The sequence below is a fragment of the Diorhabda carinulata genome, chromosome 3 (genome assembly GCF_026250575.1).
Source record: "Diorhabda carinulata isolate Delta chromosome 3, icDioCari1.1, whole genome shotgun sequence".
Classification (NCBI taxonomy): Eukaryota; Metazoa; Arthropoda; class Insecta; order Coleoptera; family Chrysomelidae; genus Diorhabda; species Diorhabda carinulata.
The window spans coordinates 23,107,411-23,127,782 of NC_079462.1; the positions used below are offsets into that span (position 1 = coordinate 23,107,411).

The window sequence follows — 20,372 nt, forward strand, 5'->3', positions numbered from 1 at the left end:
ACAAAAAACACAATAATAATAATAGCCCACAACAACTTTTGATGAAGTTGTTGTGGGCTATTAGCACAATCTTCAAGATTGAGGATGAGTCGGTGATGCATTTGAATTACTTGAAAGTAACAATCTGATACGGCTTTACCTCGTATGAAAATCGGGATAAAAGTTTCGCAACTTTATCAAAATTGATTTAGTAGCTTTAGAGAATAGTAAAGGCAGCTTGACATGGTGCAAGACAACTTGCAAGAAATTGCACGAAATTATCACCACCAATAACAAAAATTCCATAAGTAAATTAAACAAATTCCTAACGTCAAATTTTGTTTAATATATTGTGACAGGTTTAAAAATGAAAATAACAAAGCTAAATGAAATGATCAAGAAAAAAGTGGTCAGTGAATAAGTGGCAATAATGATATCTGCCGCTGCGTAGCTTTTGCAGTCTGATGAACAGGTTGGTTTTTACTGGGAAAGTAACTAGACTTCTCACTAGAATTGCAGCTTGCACGCAATTAAAATAGCATCTAATCGATAATATGTGCGAAATTTTGTATGAAAGAATCAGCTGAACTTCATCTGAGCATGCTTTTGATCAAGAAATATTGCATCTTGCATTGCATTGCACGTTTTATTGTATCATGTCAATCGGTTTAAGACAATTGCGACACTTTTTTAATTGCATTGCATTTTAATTGTATTGCATTGCGAGATTAAGGAATGCTTTCGCAGAATACGAGATAGTTGGTCCTTAAAACTGTTACTTTGAGTAATTTGTAATCCCTTTACCTGTAATTCGTGCGGCCGTTTTAAGAACGATTAATTATATCCCTCCACATATGTCTTCCATAACAATTAAAAAGATGGAATGTATATAAAAGTACAAAGTTTTTATGTTTGTACTGATAACCTCACTTAACTATTTAGTTACAATACTTTGAATAATAAGCTGGTCAAAGTAAAGTGCATCATTTTTTCTTTTTGGTCCCGATACAAAAACAAGCGATAGTTTACCATACAAGACTACAAATTAAAATGAAACATAATAAAATTGAGTCATCAATTTACTACAAATATAGAATCATTGAATTATTTACATTTAGTAAACATGATATATATTTACAAAGATTTTGAAAATAATATCAATGCTATAGGCGTAATATTTGAAATGTGAATATCAGATAACTCGAAATCATCTCGAATAATGTTGTGAATGTTTTATGTTACGTAGTAGTTCATATTTTAGTTTAGGTTAGTCCAAATGATACTTGTTCTAGTTTTTTTCAAGTTAACATGATTTGTGTAGGTTCTCACTTGTCCATTTTTCTATTTTGTTAAAACTGAATTGATAAATTGTGATAAAGATTCTGTTTGATTGCTATTTACTTAGATGTTCTCCTCAACTCACTTTCTTAACATATGGCATCTATTGATTCGAATTTCTAAATAAAGTACGAAATATATGATCTGAATATTTTTTTAACCCATAACATTTCCGAAACTTCTCTTGATAAATATAGAATATTTTGAAAAAAAAGTGATATGATAAATATATTGACGTACGTAAAAAATTTAAATTATTTATTCTCAAGTTTTTTGTTCTAAATTTGCTAATAATAGTGATAACAAAAAACTTTGGAACCCGTCGATAAAAAACAAAATTTATAGTAAACTTAAAAAAATTTTAATATATTCCATACAATTTTATAAAAAATGTTAATAAACATTTGAATAATTTCATTTTTACCTATGAACATGAATTAATATGTGAAATATGTGTAATTCGGGATAAATAATATTATTATAACTTACTTGTATGTTTGACATAGTCTGAAAGGCCGTAAAGACGAACATAAATGCCACGCCAAGCAATATTATATTTAATAAACTTTTATCCATTTTGAAAAATATTTCTTGTAACACTATTACAATCAACCACAAATTTAAAACTTTTACTGATCAATCAGCTACCAAACACATTCTCTCTCGTTTTCAATAATACTGAATTATTTATTGTATAAACGTTACGTTGTCTAAAAAGCAACGTTCGGAGGGAAAGTAGATATGGTTGGAGTGCAGTAGGTACTACATGCAAAGACAGGAAGGTACTAAGGTACTGATTTGAAATTTAGAGAAAATTGTAAATAAAACATTTGCAATTTTTAATAAAACGTTTAGTACCACTATACCGCTTTCTAAGAATAATTTGAAACTAATTTCTATATAAATATCGAATTATATATCGTGAAGTAGGTCTCGTAGCTATTTTGAACCAGTGCCGGATCTACCATTAATGGATAACGCGGTCACGTATTTTATGAAAATTATTTCCAATAAAAAATTCCTTGGAATAATTTTGACTTGCCTTGTTAGTGTGATTAGAAAAAAGGCTAACGAATGATAGCACCTATTACTTGTAAAAAGTGCCGAATAAGAATGTTAAAATTTGTTTATGGTTATTAATGTAGATAATGAAGACTGTTTACAAATGATATGAGCGATTTAAGAGTGAAAATAAGAGGATGAAGAATGATCGTAACCTTAGAATAAGTAAAAGTGAACAAAAACGAACATGCGATTGATTGAGGTCCGTGTAGATGTGTCTAATTTACTACCAACGAATATTCTAGTCAAATCCAGTCAAATTTTACTTTAAAGATTACAAAAATTCCCATAGAGCTAAAAATTGGTATGAATGTTCAGAATACTATTATAAATGAATTGTAAAAAATCCCCATCAATCCCCCTTGTGCAAAAAATTTATTGAATTTGCAAAAATAGGTTTTTTACGTTTTTTAGCTAAACGGTGAGTTTTCTAGCAAAAATAGTTCAGACAAAAATTGTAGATCATCCAATTTTCTACAAAAATCTATCCGCACTTTTTTTCATAAATATTGCCATTTCCGTAATATAGCGGTTGAAAGAATTGAGTGAAGAAGAGTTAATCGGAAAATTTAGGTGACAAATAAAAATTTAGAGTAAGTGGGCCAGTTCCAATTGACAATAACAGAAAAACAATCGCAATATTTCTTCCACCAAAGTGATGAGTCTGCCAAATTGAGTGCAAATGAATTTACTGTATTAATTTTATGGTTTGCCAGACATAAATCAGCATCCGATAGAGATGTTGCTGACCGATTTGGCATTGCACTCAGTACGTTGAGAAAGGCTGGGAAGTTAAAAACCTACTTTTTAAGCAATCTGTCTCCTAATGTCATAACCTGGCCAACATATGAAGAGCGAATGCATATAAGGCAGTAGTTTTCAACCAATGGATTCTCAAAAGTTATGGGCGCAATAGATAGATCCCATATTAAACACAAAAATCAGTGAGATTATATTGCGGTTGTTTTTTCGTTTTTGAATTGACAGATGACTAATCCGTTCGAAGAGCACAAAAATCAGAACAGAAATAAGTCACGGACTTGATTCAAACCACAATTGCACAGGAAAAATGTGCAACTTGCCCCAAAAACAAAGCTATTATCGCCAAACTTCCAATCTTAACGTGGTTATTAGTATTTGTGTTAATTCTTGCGTCCGCTGTACATGTGAAATATTCAGTGGATGCAGTGATTATAGTTTTCAAAAATGTCTTCTATTCCATTAAATCGCAGTATTTAGAGCAAAATTTCAATAATTGGCATAAAGAAGTTCTGTAAATAGGGCAGACTTTGTGGGTTCCAAATTGCATTAGGAAGCGAATACTGTTTTAACCCGTCAATTCCTAACGGCACCTACGGGTGCCACCTTTTCTATCACTTCTGGTTTTGTTAATAATTGTATTTCGGGGGAATGGCGGGATCTAGCGGCATCTACTGGACCTAATGAATCATTAGGTTGGTCAGGGGCGCCACCGATCGTGAACAATATCAGTTCAAAGTTGACCTTGTGCGTGAAACTCGTCCAACTGGAGAGCCCTCTTCGAATTTTTGCGAAAATGAATAGACAAAGGCAAGTAACTTTTTCAATTCTACTTATTTCTCATAACTAATGTTTGCCCTATGTGTGTAATGTAGTTTTCAATGCATGATAGCGTATCATACTGCCGAAATACCACCTAAATGGACTGGTGGCACCCGTAGGTGCCATTCGGCAGAGGTCCTACTTTAACTTGGCCTGGACCACGTCTCGAGCCGAGTTGAATTCAGAATGTCTCGATGTTTTTTTCTTTGAATGTTGGTTTATTTCACTTCAACAATAAGAAATTTCTCACTTTATTCTTTTTTTATTCATTCATTGGTTAGTTTTTTGTGTTGTTGTCAAATTCAGTGTGCGTACCTATCTGTCTTTATTGTTTTGTTTAGGGGAGAACTAACAGATAAAGACCTTAAAGAGTACTTTCAGTTTTTGAGAATGAATTCTTTAAAGTTTGAAGAGCTATGTTACTCCGTTAATATAATAAAATAATAATGTAATGAGAAACGCCAAAAACTGAACTTCAAATAACTCGTGTGCCTGTTACCACTATATCAAAGTTTTTACCAGAAGTTCTTCATGCTATATACTATGTGCTACACAACTTTTCCAGGCAAGTTCCCTTATATTGCTTATATTACAGGTTAATACCAAGTAATGAATGAAAGTAAAAGATTATTGCATTAAGTTATAATATGCTATAGAATGCTTCTGTGATATTATATTATTGTAGTTTTGGATTTAACAGTGGCCTACATGTTCATGTGAAAGGATATTAAATTCCAATTAAGAATCCTTCACAAATTTCAGCCGTAGAGCGTGGGTCATTGTTATCAGTTAGCACATCTTATGAGATGTAGAAGGGGTCATTGTGTTTTTAAGAAGCCTTGACTTCTCAGTTGTGATCAATCCTTGAATACAATCTTGTAGGATAATAAACACTTCTAAAGGCCGCTCGATATGATGCAATACAATGTGCAAGAAATTGCATGCATTTCCTAGTAAGATCGAAATATTGCATAGATTAATATTGCACGTCGCTTGACATTATGCAAGTCTCTTGCAATTGCATCATGGCTGCCACTTACTAAAATTCCATAACTAACAAACAACATAACAAAGCTTTACGGAAATCAGCTAATCTAAGACTGACATTTGGTGGTTGTTTAGCTAAAAGAAACTAGATTTCTTCCTAGAATTGCAGCTTGCGCACAATAAAAATAGCACAGAACCGATAATGTTGCAAGTGCGAAATCTTGCATGAAAGAAATATTGCATCTTGTATTGCATTGCACGTTGTATTGCATCATGTCAAGCAGCCTTAGCAGGTCCGTTGTTAGTTATGCAGCAATAAATTTACCAAACTTATCAAGTTAGTCTTCCAAGTCCGTGAAACTCATTTCAACAATTGGCAACTAGCGCTAGACGAGCATGCCTAAACCGCTAATGACGTGGTTATAGTCTCGTGACAACCCTCTCCATTTCTTAACGCTTGTATTATCCAATATGTTAAATGCAAATAGTAACAACTAAACTGTTAGTTGTAATTTTCGCTAGTAGTGCGTTTACAAGGGTCTAATTTAAAAGCGCCTATCAATTATCTGCTGATACTAGCCACGTCTATACGGGCCTTTACTGGAAAACACTGATTTCGTTCAGTTCCGTTAACAGAAAATTTGCAAACAAAATGAGCAAATACCGAATTGGTTTCAAGAATATTGACAATTTACCTGGAATTGAACGATCGTCTTTATGAAGACTTGGATTTCATTACCAAAATAGAGATAAAGTTCGAGTGTACATTTATGAGTCTGGTATTGAAGTTGAATGGAATACATCGAATTTTCGATTGTTAAGAGTTTGCTCCAAGAAGAACAACTGAAAACTAAAAATTAAAAAAAAGTGTAGTAGAATTTTTGGAATCAATGTCCGAAGGAAGAGTCGTGATAAATCGGCTAAAATATTTTTTCTTTATCATAACAAGTTTTTGGTAGGTGAAGTCTTCGCGATTGCCCAGATCTGCTTTATACACCACATATAGTGTTAAAAGGGATACTTTTTGACACCATACCTGACATTGAGAAGCAGATGATAACCATTTCGAAAGAAGTCTCTCAGTATTGTTTCCTGTCTAGTCCACGTTGGATTTTTTAAGCACTATGACGGGGATTGATGGAAATTGTATGTTTTCTTTAGTTTCAAGTAGTATTATTATTGATCATAGGATATATCACAAACTAGCAACAGCGCGTCGCAACTGCCAAGTATGCTCTATATAGTATTCGGACCATGTGCGTGAAAGCAAATACTCCAAATTGTTAAAAATAGAGACATCTATCGGCCCCAAAAAGCGTCTATTTAAATTACTAGACAACAGGTTTCTTCTACCAATTTCTCAATGTCAGTCGATATAAGCTCTATGCTCAATATATTTTATTTTTGTCGAACATAGCGAAAATCCATAGAAACGTAAACTAGCACATTGAAATTAAAGTTGGGCACATGATTATAGCAACTCGTCGTGCTAATTAACAATGTGCAATATTCAAAATGTCACGAAAAAAAATATTCAAAATTTAGAGCACCAATATGTTAGTTTGATGACAATGTCAACAGCTCTTTTTTGATAACGTCTTAAAAAAGCTTTTAAAAAAGCAGATTTTTTCTTTTTCTTTGATCAAGAGCTTCTGTTGGTAATCCTTAAATAAACAGTTATTTCGTGTTGATCCCAGCTACATTCATTATATGATAAATATGACCATCGGCCATCTTCTTTCAGCAGAGTATCCGGAGCATAATTTGTCGAGAGTTAAAATCAAAACTAAACATTTATTTTTCTTCGTTGTGTATAAAACCATCAACGCTTTTTGGAAGTCGAACATTCAACTTCCTAGTCCAGGAATGTCATTTTTGTCGCCAAAAGACTGTCATCTAAATGACTTGAATACCAATTGTCAGTACTACGGACAGCAGTTGAAAACTTTCAATTCCATGTTAATTGTTTATTGACCGACTGGGACTTACGTTTACCCTTTTGTTGCAGGGAATGAATACCAGGTAGAATAAAGCAAAAAGTTTCTATTTCCTAATAATAACGAAAACCGGTCTACAGTCCAACGAATGGCGTTGCACCCGGCGAAAGGTTAAAAGACAAAAAGAGGAATTACTTACTGTTTTTGGAGACTCTGCACCATCATTTAAGCCCGTGAAATTTTCGGCAGCTGAAATCAAATGTGGCTGTACCAGCTTGATGACGACGAGCGTTTAAGAAGTCCAAAAACTGTGACAACCAGGGATATAATTGAAAAAGTTCACCAAATGCTACTGGGTTAGATTAGGGAGCAAGAGCGTATTCTAATAAACATTTTCCAGGCCTTAGTGACGCGGTTTAAGCAAATTGAGTCGGATTTCTTGTGTCGTTTCATAACTGTAGATGAAACTTGGATCCACCACTGCACTCCTGAAATGAAAAAACAATCAAGAAAGAGAATTGCAAAGAGAGAATCTGCTCCGGAAAAGGCAAAGACAGTTTTATTGACCGAATAAGATATGGTGACCGATTTTTAGGACAATTATTGGATTATGTTTATCAATTATGTTCAAAAAAGAAAACCAAAAGAAATTGCAAAAAAGGCGACCGCATTTGAAGAAAACTGAAAGTGCTTTTCCATCGGGACAACGCACCTTCTCACAATTCGGTGACTTCCATGACTTAAATTCACGAATTGCATTTCGAAATTGTTGATTACCAACCCTGGGTGATTACGGACAAAAAATCTTGTTTCAGATCGGAAGCTTTTCAGATAAATCTCGTAAAAATACGTGTCCGAAACTCGCGTCCGATAGTATAATTGTTAATAGTTTATGAAGGAGCAGCAATAAACAGAGTGTTACTTCTACAAAACACATTTTGTTTTTATATCAATTTATTTAGCTAAAAAAGATTCTACATAAATCATAGTTTTCAATATAATTATAATTTCCTATGTTAATTCACAATTAAAATTAAATTAGATACATATGTATAAATAAATATATTATAATTTAAAATATATATAATTACGACTAATAAGTCTTGAAACTTGGTTTCCACTCATTCATAATGTCCATAAAAAGATGCCACATTTCAACAAGTTTATTTACAACTGTTAAATAATATCAAAATGTCAACAGTCAATTTTATTTCATATTATTATATAACGAGGCAATCAACACAGTATATACTATGTATATCTCATGTAGATTTACATTAAGAATATATTTCTGTAAATACAGAACAAACCATAAATATACTATATCTTCAATTCTGTATAAACTTCATGTATTCCAGACAAACGTAAATTGTATGATGTATTATATAGATTGATACATAACTTATACGTGTTTATATTTATACAGAATTAGAATTAAAAATTTTCTAGATACCCAATATGTAACGAAATGTTTAAGTTTTGTTTATAATTAGTATATATTAATATGATTTTTTATTTAAGTATAAAATTGGTACATCACTTTACATATTTCAAATATACCTATATGTGTATATTCATAGTATATTAGGTTGAGTTGTTGAAAACCCAATCATGAATGAATATGTACATTTAGAGAAATTAATTAAATCATAAAATAAACGGCTGTCAATATCTTAGAAATACCTTCACAATAACATGAAAATTATATTACATTTGATAGCTGTGATAGTTATAGTTATTCCAATATTAATTGCAGAAGACAGTTATACGAGGAACAATCAATATTTCATAAATACGCACGGCACTCAAACCAAATTAAGATTCGGTCTAAGAAACCGACAGCCCACGTGGACTCCTCACCTCCACTGTTCAAGACCAAGTAAATTAGTTATGTTGGATCTTGCAAAATTAATCAAAGAAATGGATGAAGTACAAGATAATGGCGAATGAATTCATCAAGTCAAAATATTAGAACAATCGACTAAAGTAACGATATAATCGAAAATAAATGCAGGAAAAAACAGTCAAAGTGAGTTAACAAGACATTTTGAACTCAAGAGGCATCTAAAATTGATAGTGTTAACAAAGAAATCCTTATGTAAATTATGTGAGAGGAAGAAACTGCAATGCACGTTCTATATAACTGCAACAGTATATTAAAAATACTGTACGTAACGATAAAAGTTACTAGTAACGAAAAATACATGAAATATTCAGTCTCTAGGTTGTAATGCTTCCTAAGAAGAATGTAATCTTAATTTGAAGAAGCGGAATATATCTGAAAAGATCTCAGTGGAATAGGTCACAAGACACCTTCTTAAAATCTATTTACATATACACTTATGGGGTGAAAAAATTTCTTAAACAAAACCACTCTCCACACATTTTTACCCTAAACTTTTGGGCAACTATTCGACCAATAATGTGCGTGGAAGCGGTTTTCATCACTTCAAAATATTTGATTTGAAAAATCGGTACTAATTTGTTCTTTCATAATCCTCCAGTACGATATGTATGAAGTATGTGGTTTGATAACAACGTTTGTATATCATTTTGTTTGAAATTAAGTACTAATAGAGTAGAGTACTGTCGAAAATGTCAAGATTATGTAGAGTATAGAGAAGGAATATCTATTATAAAAGAAAAGTTGAAAATATATCCAGCTGTATATGATAGTTCAAAAACCTTTCAGAAGAGCACTGGCGAAGACAAAGGGTATGGTATGAATCAGCAATTATAGATGAATTGAAGTATACAGTATGCCGTACATCGACTTGTTCTAATCTACTGTTATTTGATTTTTCCACCAACAACAATGTGTGTTGTGATAAAAATCACTTTTTGAAGTTTCTTTGTCATAAACCGTCTTAAAATCGTAATGAATCGCTTTAAGTTTAGAATTAAGCGAAACAATTGCATCTAAACATGCTGGAAACGCAAAATTACGTTCAAAAAGTTTTCGGGATTCAGTGTGGAACAAAAACATTAATTTCTTGAAGAGATTTCGAACGAGCACGTATTCTTAAGAAATGGCAATATTAAGCGAGCATCTATTAAACGTAAGAAGTTGTGAAAACCAGGATATCAGAAACACACGTACGACCAAAAGAAGAGAGCAAACGCTTCCAGAGAAAAGAGAATTCAGTTCTGGAGCTCTGAAGTGATCAGAAAAACTATGATGAAAACTTACGTTGCGTAGCTATAAAGCACCGTTATACCTAGTAATTTTAATACAGTAGATGTTGAGAAAAGAACATCGAATATCAAAACGATTGTTCTTAACCATAAATCTGGATTGGAAGAAGATATGAATTTGATACAAAAATTGTCCAATAGGAAGATTGGAATTGATAATAAGGTATGATTCCAATGACTCCTGCGCTATCAGCAATTTGACAAAATATAAAGCAAACTCATTAGAGTCCCTCGAGCATTGAACATCGTTGAAAAAATGGGCAAGAAAAAAATGTAAGTTAGTTTAACGCACAGACATAAAAAACGACAATTTCGAAATGCGTTAGGTGTTCGTTAGGTTCTCAAATTGTGCAATTAGAAAGCAACAATCGTTTCACTAATTACGTGTAATTGTACGTTCAATATTTATATAAAATAAATGATTTTTGATTATCGGTTCATCTATTATATAATCGTAATGAGTACCGATCCATCAATGAAAAATAATCGATTATTTTTCACTCGTAACTCGACGTAATCCTTAAACTACTCGAGTTACGCTCTCGTATAATAATCGATTATAATAAAAAGTGAGAATTAGCAATCACAGGACAATCAAATGTAATACTTTTCATACATCATTAGTAAGGTACTTCAATCTGTATACTGCAGACACAACAATTCGCATGCATATGTTCCCAAGTATATTTGTTAGGTCTGTTAGTGATGATATGGTTTGTGATTTTGATTAGGAGTTATATTTTTTTGACAACAGAACATACCATACTAATGAGAAACTGACTAGCAAAGATAAACAAGGGTCACCAATGATAAGATGATATATGGAGCAAAAACGATGACAATAATAAGAAGAGAGGGAAAAGAACTAAGAATAGTGGTACGAAAACTAATGAGAATATTTGTAACGTATAAAGTATGAAATATTGAGGAAAAATCATAGATAGAGAAAAAATGGCTCTGCCATTTATGGGGAAATTGTGTAATCAGCCATTCAAAGCTACATTGTGAACTTGAGGTATGAGAATGAAAGGGAGAATCAGATCTAAGTGGATAAAGATTTAAGTAATCGTTATATGAGAAGAAACATCTAAAGACGGATAAAAAATGATATTTTATTCGATTCTTAAAATTAAAAAGTTGAAGGTGAGCAAACCAATAACTCTTATAGAGCCTTACAAAGTTATATCATATACACTTATTATAAATCGAACACAAGTTTGGAAATAATCTCAAAATACCTATTTTGATTCAATTCACATTTATAAGATATATATTCAGCTCTAGGAATTTGGCAGTAAACAAAGTTTGTTGTGTTTGGAGAGGAGTTAAATGTTTAATCAAAAGAAATGTGGAAATATGACACCAATACTTTGCAGCTACAACATTCGTTTCGTTAACTCTATTATCGTATTTGTGTCCCTTAGCTTTCATCTGAATATTCAAAGACATAAAACTGCTTTTGATACTTGACAATGAGCAAAGCATTATGCAAGACAACGTGCAATGCAATTCTAAACGCAATATTTTTTATCAAAAGCCCGTGCAGATGAAGTTCAGTTGATTGTTTCATGCAGGATCTCGCGCTTGCAACATTATTAATCAGGTGCCATTTTTATTACGTGTAATTGCAATTCTAGAGAGAACTCATATTACGTCATTCGCTATTAATTTCTTGGTTATGTCTTATTCTCATTAGGAGTTTTTCAAATAATTTTAGAATATTTCCCCATCTAATCCTAGGGCCTGTTCCACCATTGCCTGGGTGATAATTTCTGTGCACCGGATTCCAAAAGTAATATTAGATATAATTATTGCCAGTGATGCAGTTTTTCTTGTTTACTTCACCTAGTTTTCATTTTTAAACCGGTCATGAAATATTAAATAAAATATTCTGTTAGGAAATTGTTCACTTTTATTTATGGAATTATGAGTAGTGGCAACCATGATGGGATGGCAAGAGACTGGCATAACTTCAAAAGACGTGCAATATTCGTATATGCAATATTCTGATTTTGCAAGAAATTGTTTGCAATTTCTTCCACGTTGTCTTGTATCGTATCAAGCGTACTTTACAAGTTGTTTGAAATCAAGGCTGCCACTAACCCAAAACTAGCAATTTTTTTGTTTAACTAAAATGGCAACAAAGCAAAATTTAATAAAAACTAAGTTTAGTTTCGCAACAACAGCTGATATCACCGATTGTGTGTGTTTAAAAGTAACTAAATTTCTGTCCAGTATTACAATAAAAATGACATCAAAGCATGGAAATTGCTACTGCAAGATCTTGCATAAAAGCCGATTAGCTGTACTACATCTGCGCATGATTTTGACCAAGACATACACTTTCCGCCATCTATCAAAATCTAACAAACAGATTGATGTCAGATAAATATGGAAAAAAAAAGAAGTGAACTACCTGTATAAGATGGAGAACACCATTGAGCTCATATTTTAGTTGAATAGAATATAGGAATAATATCCTCTGCAAGGTTAGGGTCGGGATGTTTTACTAATGTTGTATTAGCGTCATGTGCACGCTTGCTCTCTGTCGCCAGTAAGAACGTAGAAGACAGAGATTGCAGAAGAGCGGGTGCAGCTGCGTCTACATTATTCCTTACTATCAACCTACCACCAGGTTAGAATGAAGTGATTAGGTGGCTTTGGGTCTCATCTAATGGAATAAGGGAAACGTCGAGGAAGATTAGGAAATTTTGGAGAGGTTGTTTGCCAGTCACCGAATAAGAGGAAAGTGAAGTATTTGTATTGGACTAGATGTGTGAAGTTAAAAGTCGCACGTAAGTTAATCCGCCCTTGTATCGGGTCTTGTATTGCATTACATGCTGCTTTGTTCGTTGTCAAGTGACGTTAGTGAAGATTTATATAGAATTTTCAATGAATCTCCTATAGAATTTCATTTATGTCGAAAGTATTAGTAAACTGAACAAAAACTAAAACTTTTATTGTTTTTATAATATGTAGGCTTCGATTTTTCAACCAACACCAACAATGTGTGTTGAGATAAAAATCACCTTTTGAAATTTCTCAGTGATAAAACGTTTAGAAATCGTAAGGAATCGCTTCAAATTTAGAATTAAGTAGGGAATTGTACCTAATCACGCTGGAAACGCAGAATTACGTTCAAAAATTTTTCGGCATTCCGTGAAGAGCGAAAATATCAATTTCTTGAGGAGATTTAGAGCGGAAACTTGGCAGGTATTCTTAAAAACTGAGCTTTCAATATCAACAGAAACACACGTACGACCAAAAGAAGAGAGCTGCAAACGCTTACAGGAAAAAGAGAATTCGGTTAGGTTAGGTTAGTAAGTTTAATACAGAAGATGTTGAGTAAAAGAACATCGAATATCAAAACGATTGTTCTTAACTGCTGCCCGTCACCGAAGAGGGGGAAAGAAAAGTATTTGTATTGGACCAGGTGTATGAAGTTAAAAGTTGCACGTAGTCAATCCGCCCTATTATTGCATTGCATGCTGATTTGTTCCTTGTCAAGTGACGTTAATGAAGATTTGTTTAGAATTTTCAATAAATCTCCTATAACATTTCATTTATTTCGAAAGTATTAGTAAACTGAACAAAAACTGAAAAATTTATTGTTTTTATAATATGTTTTAGCGATGTATTTGTACATAATTTCTTATTTACAAAAAGTGTGGCATCTTGTTATAAAAAAATACCAATTAACATCATTGCCACTGATCAAATCATTCAATAAGAACAAGGTATGAGCATACTTCTTGAACAATACCCTTTTCACAATAATTAAATATGTTTAAAATAATGAAAATCGTTCCCACTTAACTATTTGTGAATCGGTTTTTTCCAAATCAAAAATTCATCATCAAAAATTTGTTCTAGTATAGGCACATACCTTGAGACTTTCTTGTAGCACAGAGCACTTTGTGCCGTTAATCAAATTCTTCCAGACAATCTACACCAATATATGCATTGGTATGGCAGATACAGGACCCTCTTTAGTTATATATTATTGCATTATTAGTAACAATAATTTATAGATACTAACAATTTACTAAATAAGAATTCACGATTTAAATTTGGCTAGCTATACATTTTTTTGTGTTCCCGAAATTGGTGGACAAGATTTTATTTTCGAAATTTATATATATAGTACTAAATAAATAGCACCGATACAAAAACACAGATGTGCTAAAAGTCTAGTAACCTCGAATTTGGATCGTTTAAAAAAGAATCATTAGATACTATTTTTTAAAGAACCAAAAATATCAAGACTTTTGACTCATCCCGTGTATTATTTTACATGGAAGATTTTTTGGATACAGCTGAAATGTTTCAAAAAATGGTGTTATCAAGATTTGTCTTGTTTAAAGCACTACGATGTTTCATAAGACAATGCGAGTTTCTTTAGACCTCAATTTATCCTTCTGTTAGGATAAAGGCACCAGGAAAACTTATTTTTTCAAAATATATCAAGAAAGATCACTAACTTTCGATCGGTTAAATTGATAGTCTAATTTATTGCTTTTGTTTAACTGATATGTTCAATCGCAACACTTTCTAACTAAGGATATTTTCTAATAATTTCTTTCATCATTATTTGTGAGTTATCAAACACTAGAGTTGAAATTGTTTTAACATGGATTAAGTATGTTAAAAGGTATATAAATTCCATTTTTACAATATTTAGTTTTCGCCCATGACAAGTGAAAAGGAAACAAAACTTTGATTGAAATTGCACATTGGAAAGTAATTTATTTCTCCAGAACAACATTCATATTTTGGTCGTTTAAATAATAATAAGAATCCATAGCAACAGCGCGAAATTTGGAGCTGAACGAGTCACCAATATGAAAAATTAAACAAAATGATAGTAAATTCATGAGGAACCAAATTGATTTCATTTGTATCAACAGGCTTAGGTTTAGGAAAAGTATTAAAAGCGCTAAGACATACCCAAATGCAGACGCCGACACGGACCATGAACTACTCGCAGCTTATAAAAGTAAGACTAAGAAGGCTACAACGAGTAACAAAACCAAAAATATTAGACATAGAAAAGCTCAATATCAAGCAAAATGTAACGACTTAATTAATGATTTTAACGAAGCAGCAGCGGCGAATATCGACACTGCCTGGAATAAAATTAATTCTACGACTCCTCTGAGTGCCGCGGAAGAAATTGCAGGCAAAAAGAGCATATTGCGAAAAAACCATGGATCACCCAAGAAATCATAAACCTTATATAGAGAAAAAGCGTAACTCTAAGAACATTAGCCCACAAAAATATGTACAAGTAAAGAAACAAGTAGAGCACCACCACCATAAGAGAGGCCAAAAAAAGATGGATGGAAGAGAGCTGACGTAAAATGGAAGAATTGAACAATAAACATGATTTTTTTAATCTACATTAAAAACTGAAGGAATTAACTGGAAACACAATAAAAAAAGATGCCAATGATCACAAGGAACACCGAAGGAGAGATGCAGTTAACAAAAAATGACAAAAAACGGACTTTGGAAGATTACATCAAGCGCCTATTTGCAGCAGAGCGAGATTACGCGGGAGAAGAAAGCGGACAGACGGAAGAGCTATGTATTCTTAAGTGGAGCATGCCATAAAAATCTCGAAAGCCAGAAAAGCAGCCATTCCAAAAGAATGCTTGAAGGCTTTTGACGATAGGAACCCATCTTACAAAATTGTTCAACAAAAACTATAAAACGGGGGAAATTCCAAAAAAGACTGGCTTAAACCAGTATTCTTCCTTTGCCTAAAAAGAACAACTTTAAGTTTTGTGACGGATATCGGATTATCAGTTTGATAGGCCACACACTAAAAGTACTCTTGAAAATAATCCAGCAGAAAATATATCGAAAATTTGAAGAACAAATAGATGAAACGCAGTTTGACATTAGAGAAGGATTAGGAACTAGAGAAGCATTATTCGCTATCATAGCATACTACTACAGAAGTGCAGAGAATACAACAAAAATGTATATGTCTGTTTCATTCATTTCCATAAGAGCTTTGATAAAGTCCAATACGATAAACTTATAGAGAATGGAGACAAACGAAATCGAAATTCAAAAGAGAGTACGTCAAAGCTGCGTTCCTTCTCCACAACTATTCAATCTATATTCTCAGTTTGTATTTTAGAAAGTGCTGGAGGAGAGACATGCGGGGGTAAACATCAGAAAAACATTAACTAACAACTTAAGATTCGCCGATGATACTGCTATAATGGCTGAGAGCGAAGATCTTCAAATCCTATTAGAGAGAATCAACCGAGAATGTGAAAATGTAGAACTCACTATAAATATTGAAAAAACTAAATTCATGGTTATAATAAAAAACAAAATATTAATATTAACCCTTTTCTCACACTGAATAAACGCTCAAATGGATCCAGACGAAGAAATCGAGATCAGAATTGAAATGGCTCAAAAAGCATTTGTCAAGTACTGTTTGCAAACAGAAATCTAAACCTCCACGTCAAAATAGGATTTATGGAATGTTATGTGTGGCTAGTACTGCTGTACGAAGTGGAAACTTGGACCTTGAAAGCTCAGATGATCAAAAAACTTGAGGCATTTGAGATGTTGCTCTATAGTCGCATCCTGAAGTTACTCTGGACCGATAGAATCACCAACTACGAAGTATTAAGACGCATTGGTGGCAAAAGAAAGCTGTTGACAATTATTAAGATAAGAAAACATCTTACATAAGACACATCTTACGCAACGACAAATACCTACTGCTACAGAACATAATACAAGGCAGAGTAGAGGAAAAAAAGGCATCGGCAGGACGAAGAATCCTGGCTCCATAACATAAGAGAATGTACAAATATCATCGTCGGAGAATTGTTTCATGTTGCGAAGGACAGAGACGCATTTGAAAACGTGGCTGCCAACCTTCAATGAGAAGAAGATAGTAATTTAGTGCTGAGATGTATTGCAGACCATTCGATCATCAAGTGTGCGATATTCACAATGTTTGATGATTTGGGGAGAAGATTGCAATCTAAAAAATATTACTAATGTAGTAGCAGGTAGAACTTCATATCCAGAAGTAAATACGATTGTAATTTGTGCTTTAGATTGTTTGGTAAGAATACCATATAAAAACGCACGAAAATCCTGGTCTGTATCGATCTTACAGCTATTTTACAATTACCAATGTAATGACAAAAACGTATGTTCTCAAAAAAATTCAAGCTTTGTGCGAATTTAAATTGTTGTAAACAAAGTATTTATATTTTTTAACTATTATGACGCAAAATTGGTTTGTATGTATATAAGGAGGGCTCCACGAAGCGAAAAAATTATTTAAAATTTCATTTAGTTAAGGACAATCAAGAAAATTTTGTTAATTAACAATTGACTTAAATGAAAGATTCCAACAGGAATAAATTCTTAAAAGTGTTTATATTTTTCAGTTTAGTTTAGATACCCAATTTTTTTTTATTTAAGTATTCTTTCAAGGCATCAGAATTTTTTTAGTAGATTTCCTTATCTTGAAAGATCTTTTCTTGATGAGGTGTTTAATTATTTATAACTTTTTAAATATTGTACGGGGTTTTATTTTTTTAATTATTTTTTCGCTCGTTATTTGGAAGATCAGGCACCGTCAGGGCAATATGAAAGGGATATAGCGAATCTGTTTTTTTAGAGATCCAATTCAGAGCTATTTTTATGATTTTCTAATTTGACAATATAAGAGATGTTTTTTTTTATCTCATAAGCAGAATATCGAAATATTGTAGTAGAGGTTTCTGTGCATCCCCAGTATTAGTGGCGTGCTTCCTGTAAACTCGGAATCGAAATGCTTTTTTTTAACGCATACATAACTTTTTGTATAATTCATATATTATATTATTATCGAATAAAAACCGAAATTTGATAAATTTAGGGTAGTAATTTTTTTTATATTTATAGTAATCTTCCTTGATTATTTTTACATTGACGATTCTTCTTTCCAATTAAAATATCAGCAAACGTATAATATAAGTAGCTTCATAATAAATATTCACACACTATATAAAAATGAATGAATACTTAAAATCGTTTGTTGATATTTCAAATTTACTTATGTACTAAATCTTCCTATATTAAGCATCCACTGTGTAAAAAAATCATTCATCAATTCATTCGTTGTAGAATCGTTCAATGTTTTCTATTTATGTAAAGTATACATAGAAAAAAGACAAATATACAGAATTTTGATTTACAATTTAAATTACAAGACACCTCCGTCAAAAAGTATTCCATCAAATAATATTCGCAACACTTAGTTTAGTTTCATTGATAAAGGAGACCATACAGTTACATGGTCTGCTATTACATATAACCAACAAAATGACAAAAAATCTACAAGGACTAATGTCAAAAGGGTTTTGTACGACTATCGAAGAGTCTATACTTCTTTGACTGTTTTTAATCCAAGAATCGAAAAGCATTCCTAACCAAAATCATCAGATATTAATGATTCTTCTTAAAATGGAATAGATTTCTGAAAAATCGAATTCCTATTTTAAAGAAAGCGAATCAACTGGTTGACGGTAGTCCTAATAGATATTTCGCCGCGTTCCTTTTGCTGTAGACAATAGGAGTAGCAGTCCATGCAAATGTATGGTCTAAGGGGGCCATCGTTTATATGGTAACCAGTAGGCGCTACCGAGTGAGGTTATAAATTAAAGCTGTCAATATTTGTTATTGGGCACTTAGGTTTAACCCTACTATTTGATCGTAAATTTACCATGGTCCATAATTTTCTCTAATTTTCCTGTGACCTATACGTGAAGGTGTATAATCAATCTCGAGAATTAGTGACTTTGAAAAATTGAAAAATAAATATATTGCGTTCCAAATTGCATGAAGATATGGAAATTTCAGAAGAAAATGGTAAATCAGTGATAACTGTCAATTATAACCAAATCAAAGGAGGGGTGGACACTTTCGATCAACTTTCGTCTAATATGAGTTACGTAAACCTTTACGACGCGAGGAATTGGCCCATCGCATAGCAAGCCATAGATGGAGCACAGAATAAGCATTCAAAGTTTGCATCGAAATCTACGCCAAAATATTTGTCCAATTAAACTAAGGTGTGTGTGACCATCACCTATTGTGTGCAGTGTAAAAATGCAATTTGCGGATGCATCGCAAAAGTTAATGGACTGAAGACATAAAAAAAATTGTGTAAGGGATTTTTGATTATGTAATTCTTTAATAATAAAAATGTATTTTTGACGTTATGGTTTTTCAAACTCGTAAAATTTACAACAGTATAGTAATTACGTATATCAAAACTAATATAATAATTTTCGAGTTCAATATGAATAATTTCTATGAATCCTATAAACTTAAAAGTGTTATATCCAGTATATCGCGGTGTTGTATTTTGTTTATAATAGTTTATAGAGACATTATCAATAGATATACACAGGGACATCTTTACCCCTTCTAAACTTTCGTGTGTTTCCAAAAAACATCTCCACGAAGTTTCCTTCTCCAGTTGTTCCTGTCCAGTGCTCCCCTCTTCCTCTTGCGTATTTTTAAAAAACGAATTGCGTCTTCTTCCTACCACCAGATCCGAAATCTTCCAATTAGCCTACGCCATTCAAAATTTTTTTCAAGTAAATTCCATCGCAGTGTTTGTACTCTGAAAAATTCAGAGTACTCTAGTTCCTTGTATTTTTGATGTAACTCTTGATTATGTCTGAATCCCCAGTTCACCATGCTCCGTTCTCATATTTCTGGTCATATATTTTCCTTAATATCTCCTTTTCAAAGGTGTTTATGTAATCTGTCACTTTTTGTGTTCTACAACCGTACGTTACTATATTCTACTGTATATTCTGACTTTATTGATTATATGTAAGTCTCTAGATCTAAACATGGACAGGAAAGCTTAAATACACCTTATTTGACAGGTTGATTCTTCTGCTAATCTCTATGTGTTCGCTTCAATTATTGGTAAGCTCTACACCCAGGTATATGAAATATGTTACTCTACAAATTTTCATCTGTTATTGTAACATTCTGGAGCATTATGTTCGTACGGGCTTGTGTTTATATTTCCATGTTGACTGCTAGTCCTACCTCCTTTAACCGTTGCTATTGATATTCTATTTATATTGATGGCATCTACGTATGCTGCTATCTATGATTATCCATACCTGGGTGATTCCGTTCTAACTGTGATATTCAATGTCCTGTATTGTTTTTTTGTACTAGTCATTAATTAATAATCAATTAATAAAAATTTTGTGTTAATTGAATAATTCTTAAGATATTTAA

The 20,372-nt window shown here is 32.5% G+C and overlaps 2 protein-coding genes across 3 annotated transcripts in view; both read right to left on the reverse strand.

Annotated features, from left to right (window-relative positions):
- Positions 1 to 2,061, reverse strand: part of LOC130891654 (UNC93-like protein MFSD11) — a 33,299-nt gene extending 31,238 nt beyond the window's left edge. The window contains exon 1 of the mRNA XM_057796507.1: positions 1,807 to 2,061. Coding sequence (XP_057652490.1) covers positions 1,807 to 1,893 — 87 coding nt within the window. The 5' untranslated portion in view covers positions 1,894 to 2,061. The remainder of the gene's footprint in view (positions 1 to 1,806) is intronic.
- A 5,021-nt stretch (positions 2,062 to 7,082) lies between these two features.
- Positions 7,083 to 20,372, reverse strand: part of LOC130891815 (SIN3-HDAC complex-associated factor) — a 30,196-nt gene continuing 16,906 nt past the window's right edge. The window contains exon 7 of one of the 2 annotated variants that reach the window (XM_057796813.1): positions 7,083 to 7,372. In XM_057796813.1, the coding sequence (XP_057652796.1) occupies positions 7,334 to 7,372 (39 nt within the window). In that variant the 3' untranslated portion in view covers positions 7,083 to 7,333. Of the gene's footprint in view, positions 7,373 to 7,881; positions 20,252 to 20,372 lie in introns of those variants that run through there. The other variant, XM_057796812.1, reaches the window with a different exon arrangement.